Raw genomic sequence first — 14473 nt, forward strand, 5'->3', positions numbered from 1 at the left:
AACCAAATCCCTTCAGGAAATCAGGGAGAATGTAGTGACAGATGAGAGGCAATGAAACTTTGAACCTCCTACTATAGGGATAATATATTTATTATGAAATACAATATTCATTGCACTCTGCTTTGATGACTGCATAAGATGCCCTTGTGCCATTATGCCTATGTTGTTCTGTTGTGAAATACGATATTCATTGGGAAATGTTGTGATGACTGTTCAATAAAACAGCATGCTGTTTCCCTGCTCCCTTCCTTGATTTTGAATGGCCCCAGTTAGAGTTTATCACTGAATATTTGATGTAAACATGTGCTTGTAGTCATCTCTGTCGTGCATGTATATGTACCCTGGTTAGGGTTTATTTCATTGCTATTTATTCCCAAAGTTAATTGTACTATTGGAATGCTAAACAGCAGCCACTTTTCCACTACATTTAGCTTTTCTAAAGGAATCTGGCATCAAACCCCTTCTCTCCATTGGAAGTCTTGAATTTGAGGCCGTGTTCTTAAAGCTCTGAATTTATCTGCAGCATCAATATCAGATTGTGTTTCTTAGAAAGATTTCATTGGCAGGGAAGAAAATGGGGTATGTAGTCAAGGATTCTGACCATTTCTCTCTGTCTCTGCTACCAGAGACATGTCTCTGTGAAGCCCTTGTCATTTCTCCTCTGAACTTTTGCAGTAGCATCTAAACACATTACCTTGCCTCCAGTACATACTTGCCATTCTCCAGAACCTCATTAGTTATTGTTCTAAATAGCAGACCTCATCATGTCACTGCCTCCTTAAAAATTCTCTGAAGGCTGCCCTTTATGTACTGACGCAAACCCATTTCTGTATTTAGCATGGGGTAAAAGGCCATTTATAGCTTGACCCAGCCCAGTCTTCTGTGCCTCACACTCAGCTCTGCCTCCTGCCATGCAAAAGGTCTCTCTCAAAAGCCTTTTGTAGGGCCGGCCCGGTGGCGCACTGGAGAGTGCGCTGCTTGGGAGCGCGGTGGCGCTCCCGCTGAGGGTTCGGATCCCATGTGGAGACCGGTTCCCGCTCACTGGCTGAGCGCGGTGCGGGCGCAACACCGAGGGTTGCAATCCCGTTGCCGGTCAGTAAAAAAGAGACAAAAAGGAAAAAAAAAAAAAAAAGCCTTTTGTACAGGGGCTATTTGTTCTTCAAACATGCCAAGCCCTGTCTTGTGTGCCTTTTCTCATCTTATTTCCTCTTCCTAATATATCCTTCGGGGGTGATGATATATGCATCTTTTAAGATTCAGTTCAAATATGACCTATGCTATGGAGACAGACTGGTCTTTTTATTTTTTTTATTTTTTGTCTTTTTCCGTGTCCGGCAACGGATCGCAACCCTCAGTGTCGCCCCCGTACCGGACCGGGACCAGCAACGGGATCGCAACCCTCGGTGTTGCTCCCGCGACTCACTCCGCCAGTGAGCGGGAACCGGTCTGTATGTGGGAGCCGAACCCTCGGGCGGGAGCGCCGCCGCGCTTCCCAAGCGGCGCACTATCCAGTGCGCCACCGGGCCGGCCCTAGACTGGTCTTTTTAGACAGAATCATAGCACATATACCTTTGTTAACTTCTCTTCATCTTGCACACATATGTTTTCTAGTTTGGGGACCCCCAGAGGCTGGTATAGACCATTAAATGTTCTAGAACCTGACTATGTGGCAGTCGTTTAGGCAGTAACATGAACTAGAAATAACTATGTCACGTGAATAAAAATTAGTGGAAAATGGCTTTGGAATTGCAAGTTATTTCTCAACATACAGATTTCTGCAATATTCCTATCCAGAGGAAATTTAAATGGTATTTTTGACAGGTAAGGCTTAATTTGTACATCAAATTAAAAGGTGTTCTGTTTGATATTGGCATGATAAGAGTGAAAAAGAGTTTCACAAATAGTGCTGAGTGGCAAAACCGTGCAGTCTTCCAATGCCCCAGGTTTTCTGGTTTTATTTTAATGCAGCAAGCTGCTTTATGAGATCTGCAGCCACTTGAAATATGATTTACTACTTGTAAAAAGTTTCAAATGGATAATGAAGATTCAAGAATGAGACTCACAGTGTAGTATAGTCAATTTTGTTGCTGTTGCTCTCCAGTACATCTCTGCCATTGAAATGAATTATTTATTATAATTTATTTCAACCATGGAAAATAAAACTCTTTTCATTGTGATGTGTGCTATAACATTCAGAATAGACACATTACATGCAGTACTCTCAATTAATTAATCCTGAAGTTTCATTCTAACTTTATCATCTTATAAGCTAGGAGACTGGCAGGTAATTCTTTCCCTGATAAACTATGATTAAAATGAATGTTTTGAGAATGAGAGGTAATGTTGGTAATGGAGAAAATGGAAACAACAGCAAGACTAGGTTGTGTTTTTTCTTACATTTTACAATGATTGGAAAAGTTTTTAAGCATTTGAGGCAATTTATCATTTGGAACCTAAGCATCCCATAACTTTCTGTAAGGAGTGGGCTGCAGAGGAGGGTATGATTAGTTAGATGTGGAAGCATGCAGTGCTAATATATGACCAAAGCCAGATGAGTTTATTAGTCTGTGGTGTCTTTGAGGTAAGACGCTTTTTTTTTCTTTTAGAGCAAGGCTAACACTGTGCAAAGGTCTAGTAGGCAGAGCCTCCCAGATGATTCCCAGGAAGAATGGGTCACCCATAATTGATTGCAATCTTGTTTCTTTAATAGGGAGGCTCACCTCATCTTGCATTTCATTTGACTTTTCTTTTTTTCATTTAAAATGTTAAATACTTCTATTATGAGGTTGCAAAAACACTATAAGCATTTAGGAATGTGCTTAATATGTACAGATATTTTAAAATTTAATGCAGTTTAGATGATGGGGTGTAGTTAATCCAAGCAAGAAAATATAACTAAATATATGCTTATGTGGCCATTATGTTCATTTTTCATATCATTCCACTAATATCACATAGGTAGACAAAGCAAACAAACACCAATTGATTCCTCTTCCCTAAAGATGACTAGAGTCTGATTTGAGCAGGATCACATTTCAGTATCTGCTGTGCACAGGGCCTCAGGAATAGTGCTTGGTAATGACAGAAACTCCCTTATTTACTTCCACAAGCGCTGAAAATCTGGGAACTTTTCTCCTTCAGCAGCATTCATATTCTCCCTGATCATGGATCTCCAACCAGGGCACAGGGTCTAGAGAAATTGCTGTGGAGATGAGTAGAAAGTTTCTCTGCTTTTTCAAATCCTACTGCACTATCCAGGCAATCATGTTTTTTTGTTTGTTTGTTTGTTTTGTTGTTTTTATTGTTGTTAGGGCCAAGCTTCCCCTTCCTCTCTTATGGCCTTCTGAAAAATCAATCACGTATGCCAAATGATTCCCGAGACTCAGAAGTAGCTCTTGAGAATTTGATGCATTTATTATTAGTTGTTCCTCAAAACATCACCAACTCATTGCATCACAATCAAGGACAATCTAGCTTGGCCAGAGCACAGATAATTTTGTATGCTACCTCTATTCCCATTAAGGCAGACAGAATAACAGATTAAGATTAACAGATTAAGGCACTTCATTGTGCAGTACATACCCTCCTGGGCACAGCTGTGATCATCTTTTCTTTGCTCTCCTCGCCCCTCTCTCCACCCTCCATATCCCCATCTTGGTCTAGGCACAAGGATGCTTTGTCTTTGGTCTCTCACACTTTCTTTGGTCTGTCTTTTTGGTCTGTCCTTCTTTTGTCTAAACCAAAGCCTCCTTCTAAGGCCCCACCTTATACCACCTTTTGAACAAAGCAGGTTACTCTTATTCCCATTTTTTGTTTCTCTGATCAAGAGGCAGCAAAGTTGCAGTGTAACTAAAATATCATGCAACCCTGAGCAAAGAGGCTGGGATAGAGACAGAAGAGCTGGAGTTCTCTAAGTATATGTAGAATATGATCCATATAGGACCAGGGTTCATACCATCATTTCAGACTGTTTTGTCTTTATGATATAATAGGGAACCAGAGGAAGGAGTTTGGATTTTTTCTCCTATTTCTTAGAACTTTATGAAATATTTTAGTTATATTATTCAGTATGCTCAAACATTAACAATGGAAAATATTAACTTTATAGGGAATACTGTAACTCAAAGGAAATTAGCATAATTTACTAAGTTTTTCTGTGGTCTTAAATTGCTGTGTACATTGAACTCTTGGTGGGAGGGAAACAATTATTTTTATAAAAATGTTCAATGGACCATTTTTCAGAGACAATATATTAAGTCTGCTGTTGTTCATCTTCAGAGTCTGAAAATGTTTTAATGAAATTTATAAAAGCTTTAGGTGGGAGTCAGGAAGGTCTGCTTAGAACTCCCTAGGAACCACTGCCCTGAATTCTTCTGGGAGGAATTTCAGTGGCTGCCTGACTCATCAGCAGGTGGCAGAGTGGCTGAACAGAGTCACATGAGCAACACATCTAGGAGGTCTGCTGAAGGTAGAAGAATGAGCCATGCCCAGAAATGAGCCTTAACTGTCACACCATCAGTCCTACAGAAGTCTGTAGTAGGAGCCAGTCATACTGCTTTGATCACTGCTGGTGGTCTTGGTCCTCACTCACAGACAGTCTGAGGGTGGCAGGCAGCAGGCTGGCATGATGGACTCAGGCAGACTTGTGCACGTATCCTGGTTCAGCTTCACATTCTCATAACTGTAACACCTTGAACAAGTTACTTACTTGCTCAGGACCTCAGATCCTCAGTCTATAAAATGGGGACGATATCCCCTTCCCAGGGTTAGTTGAGGATTAGAGACCGTTTGCAAGTACCTAGCAGAGTGCTGACTATCCAGAAGACTCTTCATAAAAGACAGCTATTATTGTTGGGCGGTGAGAAAATCATGAAGCACAGCTTACTCTTAAGTGGATGTATTTATCATTAGGAAAGATGGTGCCTCAGCCTTTGTAACCTGAAAACCCCCACGATGGCTCTCCCTGGAGCTGCTGGTTGTAGGGACAACACAGTGGCTTAGAAGAGTTCTCAGACTTTACACAAATATAAGATCCTTGGAAATGAATAGTGTATTAATTTAGATATTTGACCATTTCAAGTTTAAGCCAGAACTTCTCTGTTTTCTGTACAATGCTCTGTAGCTCTTTATACTTTAGCTCTTGATACTTTTCATTCATCCTTCCCAACTCATTCCATTTATTCATTTATGTGTTCATCCTTTCATTCAGGAGCTATTTCCTAAGCCTCTGATGTGTGCCAGATGCCGTACTAGGCAATGGGAATAGAAAGAAAAATGTCCCACATGATCCCAGCACCATAGGAGTTTGCAGACTAGTCTGCCTACTCCACTGCTGTTGCCCTCCACTCATCAAGCTGCACTCATTCAAGCTGGCTTTTTCCATTCTCTTAGTCTATACTCACATCTCTCCAGCCATCCTGTTCTAGCCAGCTTCTAGATCCACTGAGTATCCAAATTCCTTAGAAAAAGTACATACTCACTGTCTAGAAGCAAAGCATCCAACATAAACCACAATTTTGCTTATTCTATTTCAGCAGGAGATAAAACAGGAAGCATTTGAGGTGAGTGTGTTTAGTTACCACCTTACTGTAGAGAAACTGCAACCCAGCATATTTGGGGAGAAAAGTCTGCTTTGCTTTGTGCTTGTGCTTTATATCTCATATTAGGGTAGAAAAATAGGAGAGGAGCTGGGACATGAAGAAAGATGTAGATCACATAACATTGTTTTGTTTTATTTTTTCCAGGTCAGATATTTGTAGAGTACTTTTGTGTTTTATTTAGAAGATTACAAGTTTCCAGAACAATAGAAACATTCTGATTCAAAATCCCTAGTCATACATGTGCCAGGCCATTAAATAGGGATACGTTCTGGACTCTTTCCCATTTAAGTTATTATTTGAACTGCAACCCTCAATGAATTTATATAATTGTGAGGAGATTATAATCTCATTTATCTATATCTAATCAAGACATGAATTTGAGTACTTCCTTGAGCCATGAAATACCATTGGGTTAGGCCACGGAGGGTAGCCAGAGTTGGAAAAAAGGAGTATTATATTGAATGTCTACTATGTGACAGACAGTACAAAATGCTTGATACAGGAAGTCATTCCTCACAGCAGCCCTTAAAAGTAGTTGTTATAGTCTTCCATTTTATATGCAAGGAAATAAAGGCTCAGAGAAGTGAAATGATTTGCCCAGTGTTCCAAGTTAAGTGGCAGGACCAGATTGGGCTCAGTTCTGACTGACTCGAAAGCCTGCCCCTACCACACCATGTTGGTTTCTCTTCATTGAGAGAAATTTCCTACAAACCTCTGCCAAAGTTTCTGGGAAGTAAGAAGGAGAATGAGGAAGCACCTGAGGCAGTGTGGAGTATGGTTTTCCTAAGTGGAACAAGTCACACAACTCCCCTTCCAAAATGAGTCTTTTCCTGGTCTGACAGAATAGCTGCTTAGGAATGCAGTAGATGGGCCCTAGAAAATTAACTTTGGGTTGGGTAATTTTGAAATAGCCATTCCCACCATCCCTGTGGCAGTATTGGAAGTGAGCAGAAGTTCAGGGAGTAGAACCCCAGCTCATATAGCCATTCCTTGTACCAAATACTGGTGGTACTTTGTGGCTTATTGCAGGCTGGGTTGGTGCAGAGTTGCCAAGAGCTCTCTTTTCAGTGTTCACTTATTTGTGTCATTACCCACAGAGAGCCTCCTGCCAGAGATTTCACATTACCTGGGAAGAGATTCTGTATTTAAGCATTTCACTCAGTATTCTTCCATATGGGTACGGGTCCTTCTCCAAAGGAATTTGCCCCAAAGGAATTAGAAAAAAATGATTTCCATATTTCCGGAAGAGTAAAAAAGAAAAAAAAAAAATCACTCATTTTTAGCCAAATTTATTTTTAGAAAAGTATTTTATTCAAACAACCCCTTACTTATTACAGACATAAATACATGCATTCAGACAAATGAATACACGGGAGAACCCTATAAAGTAATTGGCACATCACTTCAGGATGCTTTGTCAGTTACTGAAGGAATTTGGTGCCTCTAACTTTAATCTTTTCCATTAAAATATCCATTCTGCCTTTAGATTGTGAAACCCATAATATTTTAGACTGTCTCCATGGGTCTGTTAGTTTTGCTTGTCAATTTAATTTGTGGCTCTATGACTTTGGGTGGCTTGTTAAATTGTACATGGAAAACATGTGATCTGCAAATGATGTTCAACAAGCCAGTCTTAAGACCTAGCCTCTCCCCAGAGAGACTGGACATACAATACATATGGAACTGGCAGATTTCATTTCACCCAGCCTAATTGTTATGATGATGATGATGATGATGATGATGATGATGATGATGATGATTATGTAGATGATGTACGGGATGGCTGTTTAGAGCTGCAAAAAAGCTCATTACTATTGTTATTATATACCTTAAATGTTTATAGCACTTTTCACTCTTTGCAACATTTTTTATGTACACCATCTCATTTGATTCTCAGAGCTTCCTTGTGCTGGATTATTATTTCCCTCTTTATAGTTAATGAAACTGAGACATGGAGAGAGGGCTCTGTAACTTGCCTGGGATCACAGGGTAAATTGTTTTGCAAAAAAATGCCAAAGGACAAAACCAGATGTGTTCCAAAGCAAGCCAAGTCACCAAAGCCCACCTAGGGGTGGTGTGTGTCGTGTTCTTTGCCACATAATTGCCATTTATCCTGTCCTCCTTTGGGGAAAGGAGCTCTGGAGCTGCAGGAACAGAAGGGTTTAGAGGTGGGAGGGTAAAGAGTTCAAGAAGCAGAAACTGTATCATTAGCTCCATGTAAGTGTCTGAAACCTGCTTCGTAACCACTTGCCTGGACTATTGCAGCAGCCTCATCCCTGGCTTCCCTCCTTTAGTTTCACCTGCACAGCACACATTGTACATATCCCCAGAGGAATTGTTCTGAAATGTAAATCTGAGCATGTCTCACCTCAGCTGCAAACCCATCACTGGCCTCCCACTGCCATCAGGATGAAGTCTAGATTCCTCAGCATAGTCTTCCAGCCTAGCACTGGGGTGTCACTTCTGGTCCTTCTCTCTTCTCTCCTGCCACACGCTGAGTTCCTTACCATTGTAGAACCCACTGTGTTCATTCCCACACTCCTTTTTTGCTGCTTTCTCTGCTTAGAACACATATGTGATGAACTCCCTAAATGTTACCTTCTCTGTGGAGTCTTCCCTGACTTTTCCTCAAAGACCCTGAGGCATCCATCTCTGCTCTGCATGCCCATAGCATTTTGCCAAGCCCTGTTTCCTGTTATTTCTCTTCTGGGTGATCTCCCTCAGGAGGCTTCAAATTCCTTAAGGACAGAAGTTGTGATAAATGCCTATATTCTCTTATCTCTCCTATGTGTCTTATAGATTTTGAATTTAAGAGAATGGATTAGTATGTATATGCAGAAGTCAATGAGTAAGTAAGTGAATTAATGAATAAAGAATGAATGAGAAACCTTTAACAACCTGAGCCAGTGAGAAACACGATGTTCCAAGATGACATGGAATGTGTCCTCTTCCTTTCTCTCTCTGAGAGGTACCATGGAGAGATGTTGCCCTTCCATAATATGACCTCTTTGGTGAAATGAGACTCAGACAGGAAAGTGAGCTGGGCCTTTTCATTGTGCCCTTGCATAGAGAAAAGCGTATCAGAGTTGAGAGGCGAGGACTGACCCTCTTGCCCCTGTGACCTCTGACTTCTGCCCACCCAGAAGGTTCTCATCAAAGCTTTTGGTGGTGGAAACTCTTCTGCAGTGAGCTGGGCGTCTTAGCCAAGAGTTCCTGCAGGCAGCATTATAGGCTTCTAGAGTCAAAGCTGTTTGTCTAGGAAGAGCCCTCATGACTGTTAACAAGATGGAGGGGTGGTAGGTGAGCACATAAAAGACCTGGGATTAGGGGAACTCTGAGCCAAGGCATCCCAGTCTTCCTGTGGCTCTGTCTTCCAGATGATGTCTGTCCTCATGAATACCATTGTCTTTGAAGACTGTCGGAACCAATGGTCAGTATCCAGGCCTCTCCTGGGGCTCATCTTGCTCAATGAGAAGGTAAGTGCGATTGCAGGAAAATCCTCGGGAGGTAGTCCCCGGGAGGAGATAGAAGCTATACACCAGGGTGAGCTGTGATGATAAAGGACAGAGGAGCAGAGCCAACTGAGTTTGAGCTGGGACCTTGATAGCTCTATGGCAAGGCAACATTCCCCCAGAAGACCCTTCCTCAAGGGCCTCAGATCTTTGTCAGTTAAATAGGCCTCGAGACTAGCTCTTCTGGAACCCAGAGCCCCCACACACTGGGTAGGTGGTTTGCTAAGTAGTGTTTCAAGTTTGCCCTCCGTCTCCTCCTCCCAGTTCCAGGGGAATTCTGAGCAACAACCCTTTTTGCTTCCTCCCTTGGCCTCCTTTTCTATGTGGGATTCTGGGGCGGCTGGTTAGCTCAGTCAGTTAGAACTTGGTATTGTAACACCAAGATTAAAGGTTTGGATCCTCCCACCAGCCAGCCACCAAAAAAGAAGTAAATATATCTGGGATTCCCACTTCCCTAGATGATAGCAGCAGCAGCAGCAGCAGCAGCCAGTCAGGGATTCATATAGACAGCTGTCACCCTTCATCTGGGGAGCATGTGTCTCCAACTCCTTAAGTGCCTTCCCCGTCCTGGACTGCCTCCCAAGCCTCTCCAGCTTCCTCTCAAACCCACACCTATCTCCCCAGCAGTCAGTAGGACCAGTGCATTACAGCTTGGGAGAATGAATTGTCTATACAATAAGATAGTACGGGGGGAAAAGACAGTGAGATTAGAGGCAGCTGCATACATTAAAATTCAAACTAAAATCCCAACCTTGGAAGGAAACTAATAGAAGAAGAAAATATATCAAAAAGAGAAGAGCTGTCTCATCATTCACCTGTGCTGAAGTATCCAATTTTAGCCACATTCAATAGCAGTGTCATTCATCTTCCCTTGGTGTTATTGTGATTTAAATCCAAGCTCTATAAAAGAGAGCAGTTCTTTTAAAATGATTGAGAGGGAATAACGGCAAATTCAGTGTTTAGGAAAAGCTTATGACATCACAATATTATACTTTACTGATGGAGGCAATATTTCATGGTTTGAGATGAAAAACTAATAATTTTCTATTTGGTATGAGTCAGTGCATCATTATAAAAGGGAAAAATAAGTAGTTTTGTGCATTCCCAATCTTGTTCAAGAAGACATTGTGGTTTAAGTATAATGCCTCTGATATATAGTATTTAAGTATTAGTCTGACTACATATTAATTATGTGTGTTTTTTGATGTGAGCTGTTTGTAATGTATGATGGAAATTAAATACCATGCTGTTTGGGGTTGGAAGAATAAACACATGACTGGTAATATGTTGTCTTTGTGCTGAAAATAGGTCGTTTCCAATGATTAGGAGCTGTGTTTAGCATCAAGAGCTTGTGTTTGTGTAAAAGCCCATAGACCCCAGCAGAGGAGAAGGGGCTGTGCAGTTATTTTGTGACCAGGTATGACAGATATTTTTCTTAGTGCCAGAAAGCTCTTCCAGAACTAAGCAAGCCGCTTCAGCACAGCAGACCCATTCTAACCCACAAGGACAGAGACTTGGAACAAAGCCCGGAGCTGAGAAGTGATTCACTGAAGCTAGGAACGATGATGAGGCCTGAGGAGAGACCTTTGGCCTTGCCTTCAGTCACTCAAAGTGCTCTCTGGGCATTTTTAGTTAAGTTCTTGCCCTCAGGCTGGGGGGCCATTCCTCTTCAGCCATTCTGTGATTAGTGGAGATAAGAGTCAGGAAGACCACACATTTGGTCCCCCACAGAGGAGGTGAGGACTCCATCAGCCTAAGCAGTGACAATAGAACAATTATAGCAAGAGATTTTTATGAGAAAGGGATAATACACTTTACACCTAGGACTTTCTTTATTGCTTAGGTTTTCTCTAAAGGCTTAAAGTTCAAAGTGGACCTGGACAAAAACTCCTCTGACTGTCAATGAGCCTTGGGTAGATCAGAGCTGGTCTAACCCTCTTCCCACCAGCTTTTTTCAAGCCAGGTTTGAAGTCAGAGTTCTGACATTATTCTGTCTCCCAACAGTATTTCAGTGAACTGAGAGCAAGTCTGATAAACAGCCAGTCTCTTCGCAAGCAGGAGGTCCTTGCCCAGTGCTTCAGGAACTTGATGGAAGGAGTAGAGCAGAACCTGTCTATCAAGAACAGAGACAGGTGAGCATTGCCCAGTAGGGCTCCTCTGGGGGAGGTGAACATTCCAGGTTTATTGAAAATAACTGGATTGTCAGGGGCTGGCCAGTTAGCTCACTTGGTTAGAGCGTGATGTTGGTAACACCAAGGTCAAGGGTTCAGATTCCTGCACTGGCCAGCCACCAAAAAAGTAAATAACTGAATTTTGCTTACCACAGCTGTGGCTGTTCTTGTGATCCTAGACTCAATTAAGTTCCGTTCAGTAAATATTACTGGGCATTTGCTTTCTTCCAAGCATCATGCTAGGCACTTTACAAAGATGAAGAGATTAATAAAGTACAGCCTTTGCCATTAAGCAGTCTATAATCCAACAGGAGAGATAGGAAAAATAACTAATTGAAAAGGTCAAAAGAAGGAAAGCTCAGATCTGCTATGGAAGATGAGGGAAGGCTTCCTGACATTTGAACAAGCACAGACTTTTGAAGTCAGACAGACCCCAATTAAATTTTATCCCTACCCTTTATAGACTGTGTTGCAGTGAGGCAGTTAACTTCTCTGCTCCTCAGTTTCTTCACCGGTAAAATGGAGATGATAATAATTGATTGGAATATTTAAATGACAGCATGTAGTAAAGCATGGTACCTGGGATATAGGACCCACATTAAGTATTAGTTCCTTCCTCTGCCTGTCCTTTAAGAGAGGCTGTTATTGCAGTTGACATGACAATTAGAGGAACCCAAATTTATCTGCTAGGGCTTCCTTCCTTCCTTCAGTCATTCAGTTAGTTCACAAAACTTTATTGAGAATCTACTATGTGCAGGCATTGGGGGTACTAGTGGTAAACTGATTGTTCAACATTTCTGCCCTCATGGAGCTTATATTCTAGTGGAGACAAACAGTAATGATTGATGGAGAAAGAAAATGTGTTTAGGAAAAAACTGCCTACACCATCCTTTTATAAATGTGGTAGCATTCAAATGCAGCACCATTTGAAATGCAAATCATCAGCCATCTCAATAGCCACAATGTATTCTGGAGTTAACAGCCTGGGCTTTGGTAATTCAAAGCCAAGTCAGATGGGATCTGCAGATATGTTGCCTTGTCTGTTCATGTCACTCCAAGATCCTCTTATCAGACAGAAAGGGGCAACCTGAGAAGCCAGCAGAAAATACTTGGATGAAGGGGAAACCCTAGGTGCCTCAGGGGGGAAATTGCTTCACCTGAGGCTTGGGAATTTGAGCACTGCCTCCTAGCTGCTCTATGAAATGGTATCAGGCAGCCCTCCTAGTTTAATGAGAGTCATAGCCAGCAAGGAATGATTGTTTTCCTTGTGCCAGGCCCTGTGTTACAGGCATTGTCTCAACTGACTCAAAAAATTCTCACTTATGGGCCGAGCCCGTGGCGCACTCAGGAGGGTGCAGGAATCCGCCATGGGTTCGGATCCTATATAGGGATGACCGGTGCGCTCACAGCGCTCACTGGCTGAGCACGGTGTGGCCGGTCTCAAAAAGGACAAAAAAAAAATTCTCACTTACTGCAATCCCTTGAGGTAGCTACTCATATTAGGCACCAAATCAAGAAGTATTCATAGAAGATCACCTAGCTAATAAGTGGTAGAGCCAGGATTTGAATGCAGGTAGTCTTAACACAGTACCCCCTCTTTTTCAACAACTAAATTCAGTTTTCTCATCTGTAAAATGAGGATACTAATACCTGCCTTTGGGAAGATTTGTGATGATTAAATGAATTTATATGTAAACTCAATCCAGGTGCTTGGTTCTTTACATTTCTTACCATATATGTATGAAACACTTTTAAAAAGTGTTTCAAATAGTAGAATCACAAAATGCAACCATTGAAATGGCCAGAGTAGATTTGGTGGTAACCCTTGTTTACCCAGAAGGGATGGGGGGAGGACAGTACTAGTGGCAGAACAGTATTGGTGGTGAAAGTGAGGCAGTAGGAGCTCAGCTGCAAACTAAAGCCTTCCTCCTGGAGGGGCCCTCTTCAAGGTCCTGAACTTTGTCTTATCCAGAGGTTCATGTAGGCTTGGCCTTATGACTGCCTTCAACCCTTCCCTCCTCCTTCCACAGGTTCACCCAGAACCTATCCGTCTTCAGAAGAGATGTAGCAGAGGCCCTGCGCAGTGATGGCAACACCGAACTGTGCAATCTGGACATGATGAGCTGATCCAACTTTTTTCACCATGTGCCAAGCAGCCTTTATCAAGAGACTCTTGAAGGTCTGGGTCCCAGGACAGTGATGTTGGCTAGCCCAGGGGAATCTATTTTTCAAAACCAACAAAAAAGCCCCTTTTTATAAGTCTGGCCTAATTATAAGAATTTATAATAGTGCACATTGTAAATTCAACCTTTGCTCTGAGAAAGCAAAGGATGTGTTTTCAGTCTTTCTACCAGATATCATTATCTTTGTTCTCATAGTGCTCTGAAAGGATGTAAACAATATTTAACCAAAGAACATAATAAACCAGGTTTGCGCCTAAGCGTGTACTAGTTAATGGTTCTGCAATCAAGGTTGTCAGTTTGTTGGAGAAGCAGCCTTCAACATGGATTCTGGATTGAGACAAATACCATTGGAACCTGTTAAATTAGTAGTTTGTTATGAGTCTGGAAGAAGCAGCATTAGGGACTCTGGGCTGTGGGCATTTAGAACGAGCCTGGGAGCACTACAGAGCATCCCACAGGACCACACACAGGCCTCTCTGCCTCAGCTGTATCTGATAAAGTTGAGAGACAGTAACACAATTAAATGACTTACAAACAACGTTTGCTTTTCCCTGGCATAAATCTGAAGTGGTTCAGTCTAGAAGAATTAAGCTATGCAATTACTGCCTGCAGAGATATTTCTCTAGAAGGACATATGTAGCCCCAGTAAGAAGTTCGTGGTTGGGCCGGCCCGGTGGCGCACTGCACTAGTGCGCCGCTTGGGAAGCGTGGCGGCGCTCCCGCCGAGGGTTCGGATCCCACATACGGACCGGTTCCCGCTCACTGGCTGAGCGAGGTGCGGGGGCAACACCGAGGGTTGCGATCCCGTTGCCGGTCCCGGTCCGGTACGGGGGCGACACTGAGGGTTGCGATCCATTGCCGGACATGGAAAAAAAAAAAAAAAAAAAAAAAAAAGAAGAAGTTCGTGGTAATACCAGTACCCGGTCCTTTTGCCTCCATTTAATCTTTAAGAGAAGCTGAAGGTAACTAATTGAAATATAATATTTGAAGCAGCTCTGCCTTCTTGG

At 42.3% G+C, this 14473-nt stretch overlaps 1 protein-coding gene across 2 annotated transcripts in view; it reads left to right on the top strand.

Annotated features, from left to right (window-relative positions):
• RANBP17 (RAN binding protein 17) overlaps nucleotides 1-13723 on the top strand; it is a 116370-nt gene extending 102647 nt beyond the window's left edge. Inside the window, exons 12-15 of one of the 2 annotated variants that reach the window (XM_008577560.1) lie at nucleotides 5535-5561; nucleotides 8978-9076; nucleotides 11117-11244; nucleotides 13314-13723. In XM_008577560.1, the coding sequence (XP_008575782.1) occupies nucleotides 5535-5561; nucleotides 8978-9076; nucleotides 11117-11244; nucleotides 13314-13410 (351 nt within the window). In that variant the 3' untranslated portion in view covers nucleotides 13411-13723. Of the gene's footprint in view, nucleotides 1-5534; nucleotides 5562-8977; nucleotides 9077-11116; nucleotides 11245-13313 lie in introns of those variants that run through there. The other variant, XM_008577561.1, reaches the window with a different exon arrangement.
• The last annotated feature ends 750 nt before the right edge of the window (nucleotides 13724-14473 follow it).

Source organism: Galeopterus variegatus, unplaced genomic scaffold, assembly GCF_000696425.1.
Source record: "Galeopterus variegatus unplaced genomic scaffold, G_variegatus-3.0.2 Scaffold1540, whole genome shotgun sequence".
Taxonomy (NCBI): Eukaryota; Metazoa; Chordata; class Mammalia; order Dermoptera; family Cynocephalidae; genus Galeopterus; species Galeopterus variegatus.